General features: G+C 37.0%; 1 protein-coding gene across 4 annotated transcripts in view; it reads right to left on the bottom strand.

Moving 5' to 3' along the window:
- Positions 1-136: 136 nt before the first annotated feature.
- The window catches only part of rin2a (Ras and Rab interactor 2a), a 42,222-nt gene continuing 19,987 nt past the window's right edge, over positions 137-22,371 (bottom strand). For all 4 annotated transcript variants that reach the window (XM_051126283.1, XM_051126281.1, XM_051126280.1 and 1 more), the window contains 10 exons: positions 20,670-20,758; positions 18,548-18,746; positions 18,337-18,445; positions 16,035-16,107; positions 15,112-15,203; positions 9,576-10,817; positions 3,406-3,714; positions 3,186-3,317; positions 2,071-2,234; positions 137-1,933 (listed from right to left, as the gene is read on the bottom strand). In XM_051126283.1, the coding sequence (XP_050982240.1) occupies positions 1,616-1,933; positions 2,071-2,234; positions 3,186-3,317; positions 3,406-3,714; positions 9,576-10,817; positions 15,112-15,203; positions 16,035-16,107; positions 18,337-18,445; positions 18,548-18,746; positions 20,670-20,758 (2,727 nt within the window). In that variant the 3' untranslated portion in view covers positions 137-1,615. The remainder of the gene's footprint in view (positions 1,934-2,070; positions 2,235-3,185; positions 3,318-3,405; positions 3,715-9,575; positions 10,818-15,111; positions 15,204-16,034; positions 16,108-18,336; positions 18,446-18,547; positions 18,747-20,669; positions 20,759-22,371) is intronic.

Below are 22,371 nucleotides of genomic sequence, written 5' to 3'. Positions count from 1 at the left end.
CCGAACAGAACGGTTGAATCTTATGGGCCAGACTTCCGGTTCATTAGCGAAACAAGAATAGCAACGTTCAGTAATCAGTAAAACTGTTGTAGAAAATACTTGTGGAAGCCTGTAATAAAAGATGACAGAGACGATAAATGTTCAACATCGATTTATTATGTGCAAAAGAGTACATTTAAAAAAAGGCAAATACACAGAACAGATAAAAGAATGACGATGAGCTTTTCTCCAAATGAATATACAATATTTTTGAATCAACTTTTAAAATCTGTGATAAATTCCTGCACAGATTGTATATAAATATGTATACATTTAACAGACTATAAAATATCTTGTTAAAATACATTTCACGACATGAAACATGTAGTTGTGTTTCAGATGTGACTAGTGTTTCTATATCATCGTTACATGGGATTAGAGCATTTCAGCACCCTGGTCTCTTAAAAACAAAAAAACAATGCCCCGAGTTTACATCAAAACATGCAAACATAAAGTACATTAGTAGAACATGAAATACTTGGTAAATTATTGCAGATTATGAGTATAGTTATGAATGTTAAAGAACTATTCTCCTCTATGTGACTCATCCATCTCGGTATTCCCTGATAGCACTTTACAGTGACACTAAAAACCTTTTCTGTCCGTATATTTTTTTCTACCAATGACTCTACACCTGCTTAAAACACTTAAACATTCATGTCCTTTTTTCTTACTCGCTCATACTTTACACAGATCTTTCCATTTGTCCTACTTGCCAAAAGCCCTTTGTCTGCAAGTCAAAACCAAAATCAGTATAAAAGAGATCCAGATTACCGCAAGCCCTAATGTTTAGCTTGTCAGTAGTAGTACAGTATTTTAGAACTAAACCTCACCATTTCTACCATCTCCATTACTACCAATGACTTTAACAAAACGTAATGATCATAATTCATACAAATACAATATGATAAAACATCACTGGCAACAATGCCTGGTTCATTAATTGGTCTTATCATCACAGAGATACATGCATTATTATAACAATAAATCATATATAAAAAGAATGCAGTTTACCAGCAACTGCACAAAAAAAAACAAAAAACGTTTACATCAAAAAACAATTGTCCACAATGTCCTTAGGGACTGAGATGTCCATGTTACTGAACGAATGCTAAAGGAACTTCACCTCGATGCAGTCATATGATAAAAATGCCACAGTCTCTCAGCATTGCGAAGAATAGGAGGTATGTAGAGCTTTAGGAAGAGGAAGGCACGATTTTGGAGTGTATTCAATGTGGAACATTAACACTAAAATGTGTCTGTTTCTTTGCTAACATGAATGCGTTCAAAATTCATGAAGGAATATACAGGCATACTGTAACATTTGCAGTTTGGGTGCAGCTATTCTCTCGTGATGGTCGCGTGCCACTTCCCAAAACGTTTTGAAAATAGTGAAGACGGAGCATAAAAAATGCTGCATCTGTCAGACACAGCCTTCCTTCCCTATTTCCCTCTAAGCACATTTTCCGCTTCCCTCCAGCTTTTTCAAAACAATGCAGACGTTAGCAGTGTTCCTAAGGAAGGAGATGCATAAATGTGGCTGAGAAGGAGTTTCGAGAGGACCAGGTTTGCTCTCTCAGTTGGGTGAAGTGTTGTCGTTGAGCTGGTCTGAAGGCACAGTGAGAGTTTGGATCTGGCGGTACACAAAGTAGAAGAGTTGTGGTTGTGGGCGGCTATGCAGTTCAGCCTTGATCCTCTGCGGGTGAGTGTCTGGGGCCAACTGCTGTGTGGTTTCATCCGTCAAGAGGAAAAGGGCGTAGTTTTCTGGGTCTGAAATTTTAAACTTGTCCGCACATATCTGACACACTTCCTCCGTTGTGGCGTAAGGGTGCACCTTGAGGGTTTTAGCTGTGCAGCCACTGGTTGCATCTTGCAGTGCCACCCGCAAGTAGTTCTGAATACAAAAAAGAATAAATCTAGGTGTAAATCCCATTATATATCAAGCTTATAGAACTTATATGACATATGTCTTATATGAAGTATAGAACTATAGAACTTACATAGAACTTATATGTCTGTTAGGCAATTTACCTGGAAATCATCCACAGATGGTGTGGTACGCTGGGTTGTGCGTCTACGGTGCCACTGGTGCAGTGTGTTACGGGTCTCAGAGCTCAGCACACGAGCTGCTTGGTCCTCCTGGAAGTTCTTGATGAGAGACATTGCCCCATATGCACTGGTCAGGTAATAGCCTCCTACAATCAGATAAAAAACATTTAATGTTTTTAAGGGGACATGAAAATCTGACTTTTTCCATGTTTAAGTGCTATAATCAGGTTCCTGAAAACATTAAAAAGGACAACCTAGGAACTTCATTTTGGTAAGCTTTTTTCTGCAAGCATATGAAAAAAAAAGTCGCTCAGATTTCGCTCTCTTCGTGATGTAAGAAGGGGATCTTATTATAATACTACTGCCCCTTAATCTGCACGTTTCCACTCACGGCACCAGCATTTTGTTTTTGCAAGCAACTTGGGGCTCTATCATACACCTGGCGCAATGCAATTGATTTTTGTTAGTTTCAGCCCGATTTTTTTTACATCCTACGCCACGTTGTTTAACTAGCAAATGCATTTGCGTCCATTTGTGCACACGTGGGCGTGCTGGTCTGAAAACGAGGTGTGTTCACGCTGTGTGTTAATATAAACGTGATTTCTTTCCTAGATGTTTACCCTTACAGACATAACTGACTGTTTTTGTTCCTCATGTGTGTTTTTTAATATAAACTTGTGTGTATTTGACAGTTTAAGTGCAATAAGACATGAAAGAGAACTTAGTTTAGAACTCACATGCCGTGTGACAACCATTTTATGCGTATATTAGAAGTTTAAACTGATATGGTTTAAAACGCATGATTTTAGCGCAATAAACATGATAATCCAAACCAAACAGATGCTTTTTGAGAGTATCTGAGGTATGAGCTGTAAAGGCACAACCCTGTACTGGAAAAGGGGGCGGGAAGCAGCAGCTCATTTACAATTAAACAGACATGCATGAAGACAGCGTGTTTCTGCTTTCACTCAAAATAGGCATTTTTGAAATTTTGTAATAAATGGTCTGAGATATTTTGAGCTGTAACTTCACAGACACATTCTGAGATTTATATTACATATTGTAAAAATTGGCATAATAGGTCTCCATTAACGTACCTTCTCCATGAAGCAGGGATGGGTCCAGTAACTCCATCATGTATTCTATTTCAGCATCCAGTTGTGGCATGTCGCACTGGGCCATCACATACGTCAGCATGGGCAGGAAGTCATCTGCCCCATACATCCTCCCTGCCATTGTTAGAACAAAGATTGGAGCATGAATTGAAATCAAATTGTGCAGAAGTATTAGGATCACAAATGCATCACGCGCATGTACCTGAGTTGCTCTCCATTATGTTGTAGATGAGCTTGCACACACTGAGAAGCAGAGACACTTTTTTCTCTGGTGAGTACATCTTGCACATGTTGTGAAACTTGTGGCGAATCTTCTCTATGGCCACAGGGTCAGGGGGCAGAGCTCCATCCACACCCATCTCCTGGGGCTGCTTGGCTTTGGCCAAAATTAGATTCTCCTTCAGCTGCTGCCAAGTCCCACTGCTGACCTGGAAGTCCCGCAGAGCGGCCTCAATCACAGGCTTTAGGGGCTTCAGTACACACTTGTGCATGGCTTTCTCCATCACCTGATCTATGGAGGAAAAAAGACAATGTATAATTATTATATAGAAATAATCTGAATAATTGCATATAATAGGTAACAGGTCAAAGCTAAATGCAGTTAATGGAGAAAAACATTTGTGTGTGGGTGTGTGTGTGTGTGTGAATTCTGAGTAAATATTGTATAAAACAGAAACTCTCATGTAATGATTTAATTGCCCAAGGCTGCATTTATTTGTCCAAAAATACAGTAAAAACGGTAAAAATATAGTAAAAACACAGTTTAATATGTTTTGTAAATTAATATATTCTTAAAAGCAGTTCATTCCTGTAATATTTTCAAAAAATAAATAAATAAATATTAATATATAATTAATATAATTAATATAATATAATTAATATAAATAAAATGATCCAGAATCTTTTTTTGTTGTAGCCATTACGCCACATGTTTTGGAATTTGTTTTGGAGAACTCAGAAATACAGAAATAGTTACTATAAAGCAAAGGAACAGAAGCAAAAAAAAAAAAAAAAACTTGGAATATAAAATCCCTTAAAAACCTGAACATAATGTCTGTGTGCAAGTCTATTTGTGGATGAAATGACTGTGACCATGAGTATACTGACTGGCATCTACAACGTAGTTTGTTCCACTTCCTGCTTTATAGGGGAATACCTGCTCATAGTATTTTTACACCTGCTTTTCCAAAACTCTTCAACATTTACAAAGCGTCTCCTGACAGCACAAGAGTCTCTGGTATGCTCACACATGACTCAATGCAACAGGTTTTGTCTTGTAACTTTGATTGTGCAAGCAGGGCTTAAAGATTACACGTAAACTGTAAAATCATCTATAAACTAGTGTATGCGTAACTAAAATCATCTGATCTAAAGAGTAATGTGAACGTAATGTGCTTTGAAAAATGCTGACAGCGCTGCTTCTGTCAGCACACTGGACCACTGAGGGAAGCAACACCGTGGTCTGACAACAGATGTTTTGGCGGCACTTTATACTTCATAATAGTAAATCAAAGTAATACAATCGGTTTGCTTTCCATCATTTTGGTCTATTACAAATGTGAATTCATTACATAGTGAAAGTATAAAACAATTAACAGTAATTCTATACGAATACATTTTAAAGTTAATATAAACGGCATAACAGTTTGTAGTTAGGCTGATTTCTAGGAAAAGCCGGCATTGTCCATGAAATGCTATATGATTTCAAATCACAACTTGTCACATGACAGTTTACACGTTATTTATCGTAAACGTCTTTATCATGTGGGTCAGGGTGACTCAACTGCTTATGACAGTAACGACTTGGCAAACCTGTTTCAGGAAACTCTTTGTTGGCAGTGCTCACAATGGGGTCAAATGTTATCTACAAGTGTCCACATATCAGCTTCATATTTTTAACCAGTCAAGACTACAAATACTCCCACTCCATTCACAAGAAATTATTCATCAGAAGCATAACTAACACGTAGCCAGTCATAGTCATTGTGCCTTGTATTCGGGTGCTTTAGCGGTCAGACATCACTTTAACAGATTCAGCTGAGCTGCAAATGTTTATATGGTTGTCAGTCCCAAGAGAGAGCAGACAGCTTGGTAAATAAGCAAGGCTCCTCTCACTTCTGTGCTAGAGCTTTGCTAATGAATTGCGAGAAGGTGGCACAGAGCCAGAGATTTAAAGGAACTGAACCAGTTTGCAGTTCCACCTAAGAGTTTTTTTTCTGTGGAAGAACTGTAGTTTCTATTTAGTGTTAGCGAAGGGATTGGGAGGGGTACAGACGTTAGCAGTTATAATATATGATTTGATTTATTTAGATTTTTATGTAATTTAATTTTAAATGTAATATTAAATATTAAATGTAATGCTCTAGACTGCACTGCGTATATATATATATATATATTTATTTCATCCAAAGTACAGCAAAAACAGTAACATTTTTCCATATTTTTACCTTTTGAACCTAACTTTGAATTTTAAACCTAAATTTCATAAAGAGGCGAAGAATTAAATTGCTGCGTTGCACTATTTACTTAAATAATTTAATGCAATTTAATGTAGTGTAATTAAATTTATTAATTTTTTAAAATATTTGATTATGTAATTAGTGCTGGGAAATGCTTAATTGCAATCCAAAATATCCAAAATAAAAGTTTGTGTACATAATATATGTGTGTGTACTATTTATTACGTATATATATATATAGACACACACATAGTACACATTTTGAAATAATTTGCATGTTTTTACATGTATATATATATATATATATATATATATATAATCTTAATTTATATGATATAAAAACATTTAATATACCATTATAACACATTTTTCATGCATGTGTGTGTATTTATACATATACATAGTAAATACACACAGTACACACACACACGTTTGTTTTTGTGAACTGTGGGGACTTTCCATAGACTTCTATAGTTTTTATACTGACAAAATGATATTGTCTATCCCCTAACCCAACCCTAACCCTAAACCTAGCCCTCACAGAAAACATGTTTGCATCGTTACACTTTCAGATAAAGACCATTTACTATTTTTAATAATTTTTTAACATTGTCAAATGTCAAAAATTTCAGGTTTTACTATCCTTGTGGGGACATTTGGTCCCCACAATGTAGCAAAAACAAGTACACACACACATATATATATTAGGTACACACAAAACTTTCATTTTTTTGATGCGATTAATCGTTTACCAGCACTAAATGTAATGTATACCGTCTTTTTCATCTGTATTATTTAGCAACTTGTTAGTGAATTAAGCACTTAATAAGGATGTGACTGGACAGCAGGACAACAGGAAACCACAGCGGTGATGGTGACAGGAATGTTTACAGGAATGTGGCTCAGATTAGAAACACTCATCCGTCAGGGCCACCTCTACTTGAAAGGCTATCTTCCAAGGCTTTTTAACATCCCCTCAAAACAATCTCAGTGTCTCCTCTATTTAGCGCTCTCTCTGTCTCTCACGCTCCATGTCTGCACTGCAGACTGGAAAATGGAGCCGCAGCGACAGGAGAAGTGAATCCACCGATGCTTCCCACACAACAAGTGCACGCTAGTGCTCGAGTTCGGAGACAAGGCCACAAAGTACGTCACAGCACAGAACAAAAGGCACACACAAGCTAAACCAGACAAACTGACCACCCCCCCCATATAGTCTACTGACTATTCCAAATAAATGAATCTTTTCAGGAAAACAAATGATAACTTCAAAATGAATCTCTACTCTCAGATGTGTTTTAAGGAAGTACTCAGAATAGTGTCGAGGCACAACAACAACAAAAAAAATCCTTAGCCTGAATGAGCAACGAGTCCTTCCAGACATTTCGATAAAACAGAGTGTCTTAACCCTGTTATGACTCAAAAAAGATTTAGAGAGCTGGAACACTGAGCTATCTGTATTTAAAAATAAAGGGGGACATTAATGTCATTAACTGTCCATTCAAGCTTGTTCTTATTGCTTCTTTGAAATCATAGAACAGGATTTGTCTCTATGGAGGTATAATCTCATAGCTATAGCCCTTATTGTGCTGGGCTTGTTTAAACACAACACAAGCACAACTAAACCTGCCCGCACACATTTGCAGCTGCATCAGGTTAGGAGCTCTGAACAACAGCCTTTTTCTCTACATTCTTGCCTGACACCCACATGCCCAATGTCTGAATCAACAAGCAGGAGGGGTTACGGTGGACCATAGAAGAGCTATATTGGAGACACTGGCTTGTTTGGCTAAAGTTTGTTCTAGGAACATCTGGAAAGTGATCTACTCCTCAAAAACACATAGCAGAGCAGGACTTTATTTACAACTCGTGAGAGAGAAACAAAGAGGAGGAGGATGTTCAGGGCGAAGGATGATGCAAATTTCTTCATGAACCAAAACAAAATCCAGCTGAGCTGAAAAGCATCCATCATACTATCTATGTTAAAGGGCCAGTTCATCCAAAAATAAAAAGTCTGTCTTTAATCACTCACCCTCTTGTCATTCCAAACCTGTAAGACTTTCATTCAACTTTGGGACACAAACAAAGATATTTTTTATGAAATCCGAGAGCTTTCTAACCCTGCATAGACAGCAACACAAATGAAACATTCAAGGTTTAGAAAGGTAGTAAGGACATCATTAAAAGTCCAAGTGATATCAGTCCAGTGTAACATTATGGTTTAACCACTGATGTCACATGGAGTATATTTAACAATGTCTTTACTACCTTTCCAGGCCTTGAATGTTGTAGTTGCGCTGCCGTCTACGCAAGGTCAGAAAGCTCTCAGATTTCATCAAAAATATCTTAATTTGTGTTCCAAAGATGAATGAATGTCTTACATTTAGTGTGTCATTGTATAAAGGATATAATTGCTTGTTGCTGACTGTAAAAGACGTGTGACCACTTATACAAAGCCATACTAATGGTTCTCACCCACACATGAACATGCCAGTGTATATCTCAGCTCAATGTGCCTTGTGTGTGCCGCTCACGCTGGGTAAAATGCCTCCAGCGGGCATGAGAGTTTTGTTTCATGCACACACACAAGTTTAACCCACCACATTCATATATATGGTGTATTTGTTTGTTTCCACACATATTTTATAGTTTGCAGTGGCACAATGGTGTCAATAGGCAGTAAACATGCATTCTAATTTTGAATATTTCCCTTTTCACATTTGTTTCTGCATCATGTCTAATAATATTAAAATGTTCTGCATTTCAAAATACAGTATTTTATTGGTAGTCTTCCAAAGCTATACAAAATGGCATATTTGTTGTGCCTTAAGCAGTGGGCCGCAGGGTCCTTGTAAATCAGAAACAATGGAGACAAAGTGGTGCCATATTTTACAGGACGCTTCCGATTAGAAACAGTCCTTCAAGGCAACCTCAGCCTGAGAGACTCTCTTTCAATGTTTGTTAACCAAAAAACAGCCTTGGGATTTTCTCAATGTCACTTTACCATTCTAGAGCAACTAAAAAACAAGCAATATTCTGATGCGATTTATAAATATGTTGGTAATACCATTGTGCATAATCCTCAACAAAAAAGGTCTGTTTACCAGTAGCCAGTGGAAATATAAATTCCTCTCAACCTCTGCATTGAGAGTAAGTTAATTCACATTGAAAGGGTCATTAAAGTCCTTTATTACAGTTATATTTATAGTCATGTGGGTGAGATTGTGGCTATCATATGCTGTCATATGCTTTACTGAGCTCAGCAGCTCTGGTCCAAGGTGTGAAATAAACAAAACGCAATCGGCTATTTTAAAAAGTGTCTGCTTGATATGTCCCACCCTGTCTTCCTGTTTCAGCTGAAATTACATCAACAATAATGCTGTGTGTTTCAAAGCACTTCAGTGGACCTTTAAGTGCTTTAATACTGCAGAGAACTATCAATTTAGTGTGTTTAGTGCTCACTGGCCGAGCCCCAAATGGAACATTTGATGTGTACTTGTGCTTTCAATGACCTCTGCATGCCTGTGAAGTCCATGAGACCGCAAAATGTCCCATTTGTCATTTCGAGACCACAAAGCTCCCAACTTAGCACCTTCAATACACACCTTTGCAGGCTTCACAAGAATATGCAGCATTACAACATAAATGTGGACTTGCAAGACAGCACAAGACAGCACAGCCTTTCTTTAAAGCAACTTAGATGGCCACTTTGCATCTATGGTCTATAGCGAATGCACTAAACATATAACATACACGATACCGTGAGTTTGCACATCATTAAAACACCTGATGTTATTATAGATAATACATGCTGCACACCCTTACTTCCTTTGTATAATTACTGGCGCCAGAGCGACAATTCAGTTTCCCTTTCCTATCACAGAACAGTTTTACTCAAGGAAGGAAGACTTACCAATTTGATCCTCCGGGATAAGGGACTCAATTGGTGGGTCAAGCTCTGAGCTCTGCAGCAGGTAGGACTTCATCTGAGTCATGAACTGCCTGAGAGTCTGCAGCAGGTCCAAGCCTGATGTGTGGCAGCCGCGGTTCTCCTGTAAGAAGCTCACATAGTCCTGCACCAGGCAGCCAAAGTAAGTCCCTTTATCCCTGGATTGCTCGACAATCTTCCGAATGGCTCTCTTCTCGGGCGTCATCAGAGAATTAAGAACGCCGCTCATCTTCCGCAATTGTCCTCTCAGTGCACGCGGCAGCACGAACGTAGCAGTGCCATTCTGCTTCTTCGACTTGAACGGTGGTGGCACCTCCTGGTCGCTCTCCAAATTAATGCCATCGTCTTCTTCCTCTTCTTCCTCCTCCAGGCTGCTGTCACCAGTGGGACGGTCAGTTCTGGAGGGACTGGCCTCTATGGGCAGGGGAAAGCTGTGGGTGAAGTCGAGAGAGTCTGAGGATGAGGTGGAGATGCTGATGTCGCTCAGACGCTCTCGTCCGGTGGTGCAGTGCTCATCCGCGGGGCTGCCGTTCTCCAAGGCAGTGGAATTGCGCGAGGACAGCTTGGCCAGGCTCCAAGACACGGCTTCCTCAATGGTCTGGTCATCCAGGGCCATGTGGCAGCGGAGACCGTCGGCATCAAGCAGATTGGAGGAATTCTTATTGCGGGATGAGGGCACCAGGATGGGTTTACTGAATTTTTTGGGTGGGGAGGATGAGGGTGATAAGGAGCTAAAGGATGATCCCAACCTCCCCAGCAGGCTGCTCTTTTCCTGAGGCGTTTTGATCCAACAGACTTTCTCAGGCATGGTTTTCTTTTTACGAAGAACTGCTGATCCAAAGCGGGGAGGTGGGGGCCGAGGTGGCGGGGATCGCTCGCTCTTGGATCTACTCACACTTGCGTGTGATTTGTTTTGCGTGCTTTTTGCACGGCAAACGACACTGTCCTCCCTGTTCTGCCGATCTGTGTTGCCCGGGGATGATTCTTGCTTTGTAGCTGAAGGGTTAGTTTGGTGTGTCTGCAGGAAGAGGGGATTGATGAAGCACAGCGCTCCGTTGGATTGACTGCATTCAAGTTCAGAAGGGGTCCGAGTGAAAGGGATGGCCGGAAGTCTTGGGGACAACCACTGTTTTAGTCTCTGTTGTGAAACTTCAGTCTCCCCAGGCACAGACTTCCTTTTATTGCACAGTTCAGAGTCCCAGAAACCTGCATAAAGAGATAACACAATGAGACTCCATTTTAATAAAAAACACATCAAATTTTGATTTAAATGTAGCTCATTCTCTAAATTTGCTGAACTAAGAAGGCATTTAATTTTTAACACAATCATAGAAGAGAATTACAGAACAAACCAATAAAAAAGGAAGTCATTTACGAGAATTCCAGATAACAAGCTATAATTTCAAGATATTGACAAAAATGCAGAAGAATATCAACAGACACTCCACATAATGCTTCTGAAAGAGCATACCGCACTGTAATACACACACACTGACATAATATAGTGTGCGCAAACACAAAACCACAAAATTCCATGACAGAAACTAAGGAAAAAAACACTGAAGTGAACAACTAACAAAATCCTGAAACAAAGAAAAGAACAGGAGAATTAAACTTACTCTACTAATCATCAAGTATTCTCTTCAGACTGCTTGTATACAGTTTAAGCACAAAAACTTTACACGTCTAGACTCCATGCAGCTACTCTGCTGTCTGAGTTGTGAGTGGTAGAGTAGTGCTGATACGCAGACTGTGAATGGTGTGAGTCATGCATACTGATGAAGAAGTGGGAGGAGGACAGGCACTGGAGCTCTCTGTTCCTCCTCTCTTACTGCGCACTCGTTCATACTAAACGCCACCCCTTCAAATGTTTTCATCTGATGCAATACAAGAGAATGACTTTTCTTTGTTTTCAATATGTGATCTTGTATTTTCAGAAAACTGATACTTTTTGCTTTGATCATGTTCCAGCTTTTAGGAATCAACACTGTAACCATAGATATCAAATATAAAAGACATAAAAAATAATAAGAATGTGTGAATTAATTTACTAATGAATTGTAACATTTACACTACCAGTCAAATTTTTTTAATGTATTTTCCTCTTCTGCTTACCAAGCATGCATTCATTTAATCCAAAGTACAACAAAAACAGTAAAATTCTGATATATTTTTACTGTTTAAAATATTATAAAATATTATACTATTTTTTATTCCTGTCATTTCAAAGCTGAATTTTTAGCATCAATACTCCTGTCTCCATTGTCACATGATCCTTCAGAAAACATTCTAAAATTCTGATTTGCTCAAAAACCTTTTAAAAACCTATTATTATTATTATAATTATTATTATTATGTTGAAAACAGCTGAGTAGATTTTTTAAAGGTTTCTGGAGAACAGCATTTATCCGAAATAATAACATTATAAATGTATTTATCATTATTTTTTATCATTTTAAAGCATCCTTGCTAAATAAACATATTACTTTATATACTTTATATATAGATAATAATAATAATAATAACAGTAATAAATGTTTCTTGATTAGCAAAACAGCATATTAGATTGATTTCTGAAGGATTATGTGACACTGAAGACTGGAGTAATGATGCTGAAAATTCAGCTTTGATCACAGGAATAAATTACATTTTAAAATATATATGTAAATAGTAAAAATATTTCACAATTTTACTGTTTTTGCTGTACTTTGGATCAAATAAATGCAGGCTTGGTAAGCAGAAGTGACTTCTTTTAAAAACATTAAAAATTATTTTACTGTTCAAAAACTTTTGACTGGTAGTGTATGCAATTAAGTTTAGCACGTACATACGATGCATAATTGAATATATTTTTAAGGTAAACCGAAACATTTGCAAGATTAGTTTAGAACAAAACTGGTGTCATAGCAGATGACATTCTCAAAATTAAAATTACTGGCCCTGTGTTTCAGTGGCACATGAATAATAATAATGATAATAATAAATTAACTTGAATAAATCACACAAATGCTGATGTTCTGATAAAATATTGAAATAAAACCCATAACCATTCATTAAATATGCTGAGATGGGATTTAGTGACATCTATGGTCAAGATGAAAATGAACAATATTCACATTTGTTTCTTTATCAGACTCATTAATCCAGAGCGCAACATTTAACTCAAGTGATTCATACTGAGGTAACATGAAAAGCACTGCAACACCAAACTTGCCAGGGAAGCTACAACAGAAATATAGGTGTGACAGGAAATCTGATTCTGATCACTAATAAACTTGTGTTTTTTCTTGATGAGTCTGAGCCATTAAGTGATGGAACCTGGGATAAGAGCGGGAACGGTTTACATCACTCAGATCGGTTCTCCCGAAGTGCCACCGGTGCAGAAGTAGAAAAACTGGAAAATGCACCTGTGTATACAATTGTACTTTTCTTTGATCTACTCTGTCTCTTTTTTCTTTCATTCTCTGTAAACAAACTTAAAACACTACATTATGTTATACAGCCTTTGTCTCGTCTGCTGTCATTCTGGACTCTTCTCTTGTCCTCAGTTCACCCCCACTATCCCAGGCATTATAGTCAGTCAATGAGCAGCTGGAATTTAGTCTTGGTGGAGTTTCTCTTGGAAATGATCCTGGTATGGAGGTACCACACCCGTCACTGCTCTCAGCTTTACTCTGCACAACCATTTCAACATTCATTACTGTCTAACCGTATTATTACAGGTGGCATTCTTTAATCTGCCTCACCTATCCCATTCAGACGGCCTCATCTTCCTGAGGAAAATATGTTTCCCTCATTTCACAGAAGTAAAAGATCATCCCGTTTCAAAGCTATTTTATTTCTTATACATATATAAAAATACTTAGATTAAAACATGCTCCTAAACTCGTTTTAAATTTTCAGATTATGATATATGAAAAAAGTTCAAATAAAATCTAAAGCTTTTTACCTCAAGTCAAACCATTCTACCATATAATTAAATAAAACTACAAGGGTCATTTTCTTTTGTAATGAACCTCATAATCTGTCCACATAAACAGTTCTGTGTTCAAGATTTCATACGTCACAGTACAGGAATATCGTATATCACATACGTCAAGTACAGTGCAAAGTTACAACACGTAGTCTGAATCAGACACAAAGCACACAGGCAGATCTCTGTTTGACAGAGACATTTACTAGCGTCAAACACATCTGTGGTCGATTACACCTAGTCAACGTCTCATCATCTGCATATGTCAGCCACCTGAGCTGTTTGCTTAATGCCACGTGTCGAATGTTGTTGTATGTTTGCTGGCACAGTAACACCTGTACAGTCAGTGCTCCAGGATATATCTGACTGATGTTTTTCATAACATGCCGGATGTTGTCGCACTACAACCTCCAACATGTTCATCAGCATCTCTACAAACAGCCTGTGGGTCTCAGACTTTAAGACTTAAAAACAATAAAAAAGAAAGACTTATTGTCTAAAATTGCTGAATTTGTTACCTTTCTATAGTTGGTCACTTCAATACTGTTTACTAGGGATGCACAAAATATGGATATTATAATGGATATTGTCCCATATTAGATATTCAATTGTTTTACTAATTTCCTCAAATTATATTAAAATAGTCTTTCTGGTCAACAGTCAGTTGGAGTTATCTTTAAAACTGGTAAATTGAATCTTGAGGAAATGGCAAAATGAATAAACATTACAGAAAACAGTACAGAATTTATTAGTTATAGGGCAAAATGAAATTAACTATCAAATGTCCGTTATTGGTAAGAATTTGAAGATGTGTACACTACCAGTCAAAAGTTTTTGAACAGTAAGATTTTTAATATTTTTTTTTAAAGATGTCTCTTCTGCTCACCAAGCCTGCATTTCTTTAATCTAAAATACAGCAAAAATATTTGCACTATTTAAAATAACTGTTTTCTATTTGAATATATTGCTTTAAATGGATGAGTGACGCAAACGGATGATGATTTAAATGACAATCAAGACATTTATAATGTTACAAAAGATTTCTATTTCAGATAAATGCTGTTCTTCTGAACTTTATATTCATCAAAGAAACCTGAAAAAAAAATCTACTCAGCTGTTTTCAACATATTAATAATATATGCTGTCCTTTTTGAGCAGCAAATCAGAATATTAGAATGATTTCTGAAGGATCATGCGACTGGAAGAATGATGCTAAAAAATCAGCTTGATCAGCTAAATGCTGTGACCATGTCAAACTGCTGAGTGCTCAACAATGACTGAACTCTGATACACTGACTACCAATTAAACTCTGACCTAAACTGCATTAAATGCAAACAACATCTGCAATAGGTTTACAGTACACACTTTTACACCCAGTCGCACAGACATATAATAAACACATAAAAAGTTGAAGGTCATTAGATGAGTATTTATGCTGTCTGAGTAAGACTGAAACGCAGCAGTCAGCAATTAAGCTCAGTAAAACTCTGGAAAGTAAACATTCATGCATGGCGAAGAAAACTTACCTCTTCCTAACTGAGCCACCTCCTCCAGATCTTTAGGGGTCTTTGCAGCTGCGATGGCCTCGGGCAGCTTCAGTGTGAAGGGCAGAACGTCCCTAAAGAGGACAGACGAATGTTGAGAATAGCTAAAAACATTACAAAAAAGCTTCAAAGACTTTTAGAGTGATAACAAACACTAAAAACTAAAGAGCAAGAATATCCGGGCTGAGAGTCTTTGTGTGTATTCGTGGAGAGAATGAAAGAAAGAATGAGTCAGAGAGAGAGAGAGAGAGAAAGAGAGAGAGGGAGGAATAGTTGTTAATCAAATCATGTGGGTGCATTTGGCAGAGAGAGGGCTGTGTTTATCCACTGACTTTTCTGCGTGGCATTGACAAACTTGGCATGGATTGGTTATGCCTCAGAAACCTCTTCATTACAGAACTCAGTCTATAAAGGTAAGCTCTAACTATGCATACAGGTTAAGACTAACTTTGACAAGCAAAAAGAGACCACTCCAGTCAGACCCTTCCTTCCTGTTATTATCCATGCTGGTCTTTAGCACTGGAATGCAGCTGAAAGAGCATCATCTGGTTTTACTTTACCACAAACATTTTGGTTTATTCTGAGAACTTCAGGAGATTTTCTGAAAGGTTATGGGTGTATTTTCTGTGCATTGGCTGGTTAAACAGATAGTCCCACCTCAAAATCACTCCATTGGTTGAGCTAAAATTGTTGTTTTGGGCTGAGTCTGGGATCTGTGCTTGTGCAATCATTATTAGTTTGAGTCTAAACCAGGTTAGACTTTCTTAAGGATAAAGCTAGAATTCTTATAAATGATTAATATCTATACCAACAAAGCATAAAGGTCACTGCCTGCTCTCTTTTAAATATAAAACAGACTAAACAAGCTGTTTTTTTTTTTTTTTTTCAGAGTGGGATCATCTTACCTGCTGATACAGCAGAACGCCACCAGTCGAAAGAGGTCTGCAAAGCTGATCCCTGAGCCCTCCAGAGAAAAAGCTGTAATAAAGACACACACACCACAGTAAGTTACACACCACAGGAATTGCTATTGGAAAAACCGGAATGACCTAACAGTCTCTCTCAAAGGGAAAACTAAACAGAGCCAAATTTGTACTTTTAAACATCCTTTACACAAGTCGCACAGGATCTGACCCACTTACTGCATTTGCAGAAAAAGACAGACAAAGACTGAGAGAAAAACTGAGAGATGGGACTGAGTGCATGAACTGTGTTGATGGAGATAAAACAGTGAGAGAACTGATTTCATTTGAGTAGAATAACAGCATAGCACAACTGGAGCCTGATGCTTACAAATACTTTAAGATTCACTTGGCCTCATTCATTAAATATTAGAAGAATGGAATTTTGTGTAAATTGTTCGAAATGATTCATACACTTAATAAAAGTTTTGCTTCCAACCAATATTTTCTCTTTCAGATATTAAATATGTATACAACCATTCAAACATAGGAAGTTCCTCTTCTGCTCAAGGCAGCATTTATGATTTATTTGAGGACAACTGAGGGACTTATATGTAACTATTACAGAAGGTTCAAATGGTCTCTGACGCTCCAAATGGAAACACAACGCATTAAGAGCTGGGGGGTAGAAACTTTTTGAATTTGAAGATCAGGGTAAATTTAAAGCGGTCATCGGATGCCCATTTTCCACAAGTTGATATGATTCTTTAGGGTCTTAATGAAAAGTCTATAATATACTTTGGTTAAAAATTCTCAATGGTTGTGTAAAACAAAACCCTTTTTACCTTGTTAAAATGAGCTCTGCAAAAATCATCCCATTATGAGGGATTGTTCCTTTAAATGCAAATGAGCCCTGCTCGCCCCGCCCCTCTCTAATCTCTGTGGAATGATGTGCTGCTCTGAGAGATCGTTTACTTTATCCGCATTTAGCGCGTTTAGCCGTGAAACTTGTTGACTAGCACGTTATTAGGAAAGGTGATTGCAGAGATTCACAAAAAAACCCTCATACTCACTTCTTCTGTAGGTGAAGCTGGATCACGAATGATTTGCGCGAACATAGATGCATTTATGTAGATCTGGAGGTGCATTCCCTTCACAAACCAACATAATCCACTGCATCTTCAGCGGCTTAGATGTCGGGAGTAAATGACCACCACTATGTTCATTATTACATCCAGCAACACAACACCTCAATCTGAGATATTCTTGTCTAAATTACATCCCTGTTCCGGCATCTAAACAATGGAGGTCTGACTGCTACAGCTGATCTGAGGTGAGACACTCATGTCAATCAACTATCGTGGGAGCGGCCTCTGTCGGTGTGCTGTTAATGTTCAAACAACATGTAAAAGTAAAGTTTGCATCCGATGACCCCTTTAACTTATTTTGTCTTCTGGGAAACATGTAAGTCTCTTAGGTAGCTTCTCAAAAAGCAGTACTACATGAACAAAAATATGATTAATGAATGATGATTAATAAGAAAAATGTACACATCCTCATTCCATTTAAAAGTTTACACCCCTGGCTTTCAATGCATCATTTTTCCTTCTGAAGCATCAGTGAGTGTTTGAACCTTCTGTAATAGTTGCATATGAGTCCCTCAGTTGTCCTTGTGTGAAAAGATAGATCTCAAAATCATACGGTCATTGTTGGAAAGGGTTCAAATATACAAAAAATTCTGAAAAACCAATGAATCTGTGGGACCTGAAGGACTTTTCTGACGAACTGCGGGCAGTTTAACTGTTCAGGACAAACAAGGGACTCATGAACAACTATCACGAAACAAAAAACACAACTTTGGATCATTCAGGTAACAGCACAGTATTAAGAATCAAGTGTATGTAAACTTTCGAACGGGGTCATTTTTATAAATTCAACTATTATTTTGTCTTGTGGACTATAAGTAAACGTCCTTTATGTGAAATATCTTATTCAGGTCAGTAGTAAATAAAAAATAACACGCATTTTCTATGATCCCTCTTATTTTGGTAAAATAATTAACATTTTGGAGATTCCGCAAGGTGTATGTAAACTTTTGACTTCAACTGTTTACCATACTGATACTCAGTATTGTTTAATACTAGGTCAGCGTTTAGTCTGATGAAATGCATGGCTATTCTAAATAACTAGACAGGAAATGGACAGGTAAAAAAACAAAAACTCCAGGCAGGAGGAAGTGAAAAAGGTGACGTGGATACACACACTATTAGTGGTCTGCTAATGAAAATAAACTTCTGCCACTTACTATATTGGCTCTCTTTAACTGGGAAGTCCCGAACAATCAATTCGTCATTGTCCATACGAAGGGAAATCACCTTTTTCTGCAGTTTATAACACCTCCTCACCACAAAACTCTAGATATAACACAGACACACGAATAAAATTCACATTAACGTGACCAAAAATAAATAACAAAAGAACCTATTATTGTTAATCAAGGTTGGTTTTGTCTTTACCCCTGCCGGCAGCGGCTGCAGAATACGTCTGGCTTCCTCATCGCTGAGTGACAGTAGCAACCATACAGAGTGTGTCTGCATCAGTCTGTCCAGGATGCTCATGCGTCTGCGTAGAGAGTCATAGCCAGAATCCCTCACTCCAGGTGCACCAGCACAGGCAGAAGACTGAAGGAAAAGACCACTGACCTCTCCTTCCAGACTATAGATATATACACAGAGAGAGTAACCTTTATTTCACAGCAACACAAGATCAAAACCACACTTGGTTTTGGTTTAAAGCAGTGGCTGTCAAATGTTTTCAGGTGTCAAATCACTTCAAAGGGATAGTTCACCCAAAAATGAAAATTACCCCATGATTTACTCACCCTCAAACCATCCTTAGATGTATTTCTGGAAATAAAATTGGAGTTATATTAAAAAATCTCCTGGTGCTTCCAAGCTTTATAATGGCTATGAAGGGCTGCTGAGATTCAGTAATCCAATAGAAGTCCAATAGTCATCCGCTGAAAAGCCACTCTTTCGTGAATGCACGTACAACAGTTAGCGGAAGCTAGAAATTAGGGTTTATTAAGTTTTACAAATTAAAATTTTTCTTACACAAATGCATTGATTTGCTTCAGGAGGCCTTTATTAACCCCCGGAGCCGTAAGGAGTACTTTTTATAATGGGTGGATGCACTTTATTGGACTTTCATTGCCACTGTAAAGCTTGGAAGAGCCAGGATATTTTTTTTTTAATATAACTCTAATTGTATCTGTCAGAAAGAAGAAACTTATATATACCTAGGATGGCTTGAGGTTGAGTAAATCGTGGTAATTTTCATTTTTGGGTGAACTATACAGTAAACAATAGAATAAAAAAATTGCAGACCTAAAATCCTAAATTTAAATTAACTGTTTTCTCTGTTATTATATTTTTTTATATAATTTATTTAATTCTTCTGTGTCACATGATCCTATAAAAATAACATTTATATATTATTTATATATAGCATTTCTTATTATCAATGTAAAAAACTGTTTTACTGATTAATATTTTTGTGAAAAATGTGATACTTTTTCAGAATTTTGGATGAATAGATAGTTTAAAAAAAACAGCATTCATTTGAAACAAATCTTTTGTGACATTATAAATGTTTTACCAGTCATTTGGGTTGAACTCAATACATCCTTGCTGATTAAAAGTTATTTCTTTTAAAAAAAAGAGTGTTTATACTATGCTATTTGCTATTACTTATACATTTGGATATAATATAATAATGGGAACCTATGAACCTGTTAATGTGAAGCTGTTTATTTATTGATTTGAGTTGTTTATTAATATTATATAATATACATAATATTTAAATACACATAAATATTTACGTGTTTTTTTTTTTTTTGTATAATTATTTTGTTCTTTGTGGTCTATATTTTTAATCAGCCAAGTCACAGCCCACTTCTCTATGGCTTGAGAGGAAGTAAGACCTCATACGTTCTAAACCCACACTGACGGCACTGTTAAAAACAAAACTACTGCACCTAAATAACAGAACAACTATATTTTACATCTCAAGGAACCATAGTAAGTGACGTTTGTAAATGAACTCATTATGAATGCAGGAATATCAAATGAGGGAAAAACATTGGTGATTGGAGATTGAAGCACGTTTTCATTGGCAATTAAGTTGTTTTTAAAACTTCTAAAACGTTGATTGTGAAACACCTGAATTTATTGTTCTGTGCCCTTCCTTTCAATTTCATGGAAATGCATGTTGCAAAATCACTGAATGTCCTACGGCTCAAAAATAATGCATGCTCCACCTGCTGGAGAACATGGGAAGTACAATAACAAACAGAACGAATCATAAAGTTCATGCTTGCCATACAGGATACAGAATGACTACATAGATCTGTACAGATAAAAATGCCACTCCTGTCCAAGTTTAATGCCAGACACAGCTTTAACTCTGACACTTAAAAAAATATATTGTTGATTTGTTTTTTGTTTTGTTTTTTTAAATTACATTTTCAGTGTTGTCTCTCACTTTTGAACCCCATCATAAAATATACAAGGACACCATGTAATATAACCTATTAATGCCAGTGAGGAGGAGTATGACAGTGATAAAGGACAGACTCACCCCTGTAAGATCTCTGTTTCTGGTTCTTTAGCGGGCAGAACCATCTCCTGCTTTAGCTCCGAGATCTCCGTGGAGAATGTGTCAATCAGCTGTAGTAGCACACGCACACACACACACACGCACGCACACACACACACACAGAGAAAACACAACATAAGTGTAAAGTGCAGGAAATCTCAAGACACTCTGAATATGTGCTGGTGTGTCATTGATGTTTTGTACGAATGGGAAGTGGCTGTCTGGAATTAGTCATCATGCAATGATTCCCACTAACCAAGCAAGTGCGTCCGTTTCCTTTCAACAACTAACAGTGAGAACAATTCAGACAGACACATCAAAGCACACTGTCTGTACATTTCCTTTGATTACTGATAGATGAAACACTTAACCACGGTCAACGTAAATTAAATACACAATATCAAAAGCAAAACATATTCTGGGTAAGGCAGAATGCTTTTCATTGCTGATCTAACTGCTATAATCACACATGAATCACAGTGATTCTAGGTTAGTAAGGGTAAGTACACTTGGGAAAGCTGTTTTGTCAATGTATTTTTTCACAGATCAGAGTTCCTCCTATTGGCCAGCAGAGGGCAGGTTGTTATTTTTCATCTTTCCCTTATTTTCCCTATTTTTTTTTATTTATTTTTTATATCCACTTCTTGAACTTCTCTTAGCCTGCAGAAATTCCATTTAAGCACTACCACTCACATGCACGAGACAGTCAAGAATTCAGTGAAACCTTGACCATAAACCAGACAAGTAAAGACCCGTTTACACTTTCTGTTGCATTTCTTTTTTATCTGAGCCAGCATTTTCCGCTTATAGTCATGAGGTATTTCTCTAACTTCATTTTATTCAGACTTAGTCAGCAAACCACAATTACACACCAACTCTTGGCTCTTTTCAAAATCCAGCTCACAGCCAAGAAAAGCAGTCCGTAAAGACCTGAAAGGGCTTCAGACACACCAAATCGCTGTAGATTATTGCTAAAAGGTCAATAATTATCAAACCAAAATTAAAATAAACTGGTTTGCTGCAATGACTGGATATGGCTCATTGTGCTTCAAGCGTGAGTCAGGCAAGAAATACCGCAAAATAATTTTAAGCTTATCATCAAAATAAAAACACTCAGAAACAGGCATGCATGAACTCATCCTTGAACTTGTCAGCATGACCTAAATAGCAGAGTATTTTCATGTGCAAATACTAATATTGACTTTAGTATTTTGTCTACCAATATATACAATCATAAAATGATACCTAAATAATGTATGGTTTTTAATTAATACTTTTACTCAGCAAGGATGCTTTAAATGATCAAAAATTTTACATTGGTACAAAATATTTCTATTTTAAATAAATGCTGTTCTTTTCAACTTTCTATTCATCAAAGAACAATGAAAATATATATATGATAATAAAGTCTTCTTGAGCAACAAATAAGCATATTAGTATGATTTCTAAAGGATCATGTGACACTTAAGATAGTTTTAAGAACTATAAAATAGAGAGGTTTTTGAACAGTAAGATTTGTAATGTTTTTTAAAGAAGTGCTCGCCAAGCCTGCATTCATTTGATCCAAAGTACAGCAAAAACAGTGAAATTTCTAAATATTTTTACTATTTAAAATAACTGTTTTCTATTAGAATATAATTTAAAATGTATTTTTTTCCTGTGATCAAATCTATGTTTTCAGCAC

Source organism: Labeo rohita, chromosome 13 (genome assembly GCF_022985175.1).
Source record: "Labeo rohita strain BAU-BD-2019 chromosome 13, IGBB_LRoh.1.0, whole genome shotgun sequence".
NCBI lineage: Eukaryota > Metazoa > Chordata > Actinopteri > Cypriniformes > Cyprinidae > Labeo > Labeo rohita.
The sequence above is the reverse complement of the archived record's forward strand: the minus strand, read 5'-3'. Positions and strand labels throughout refer to the sequence as shown.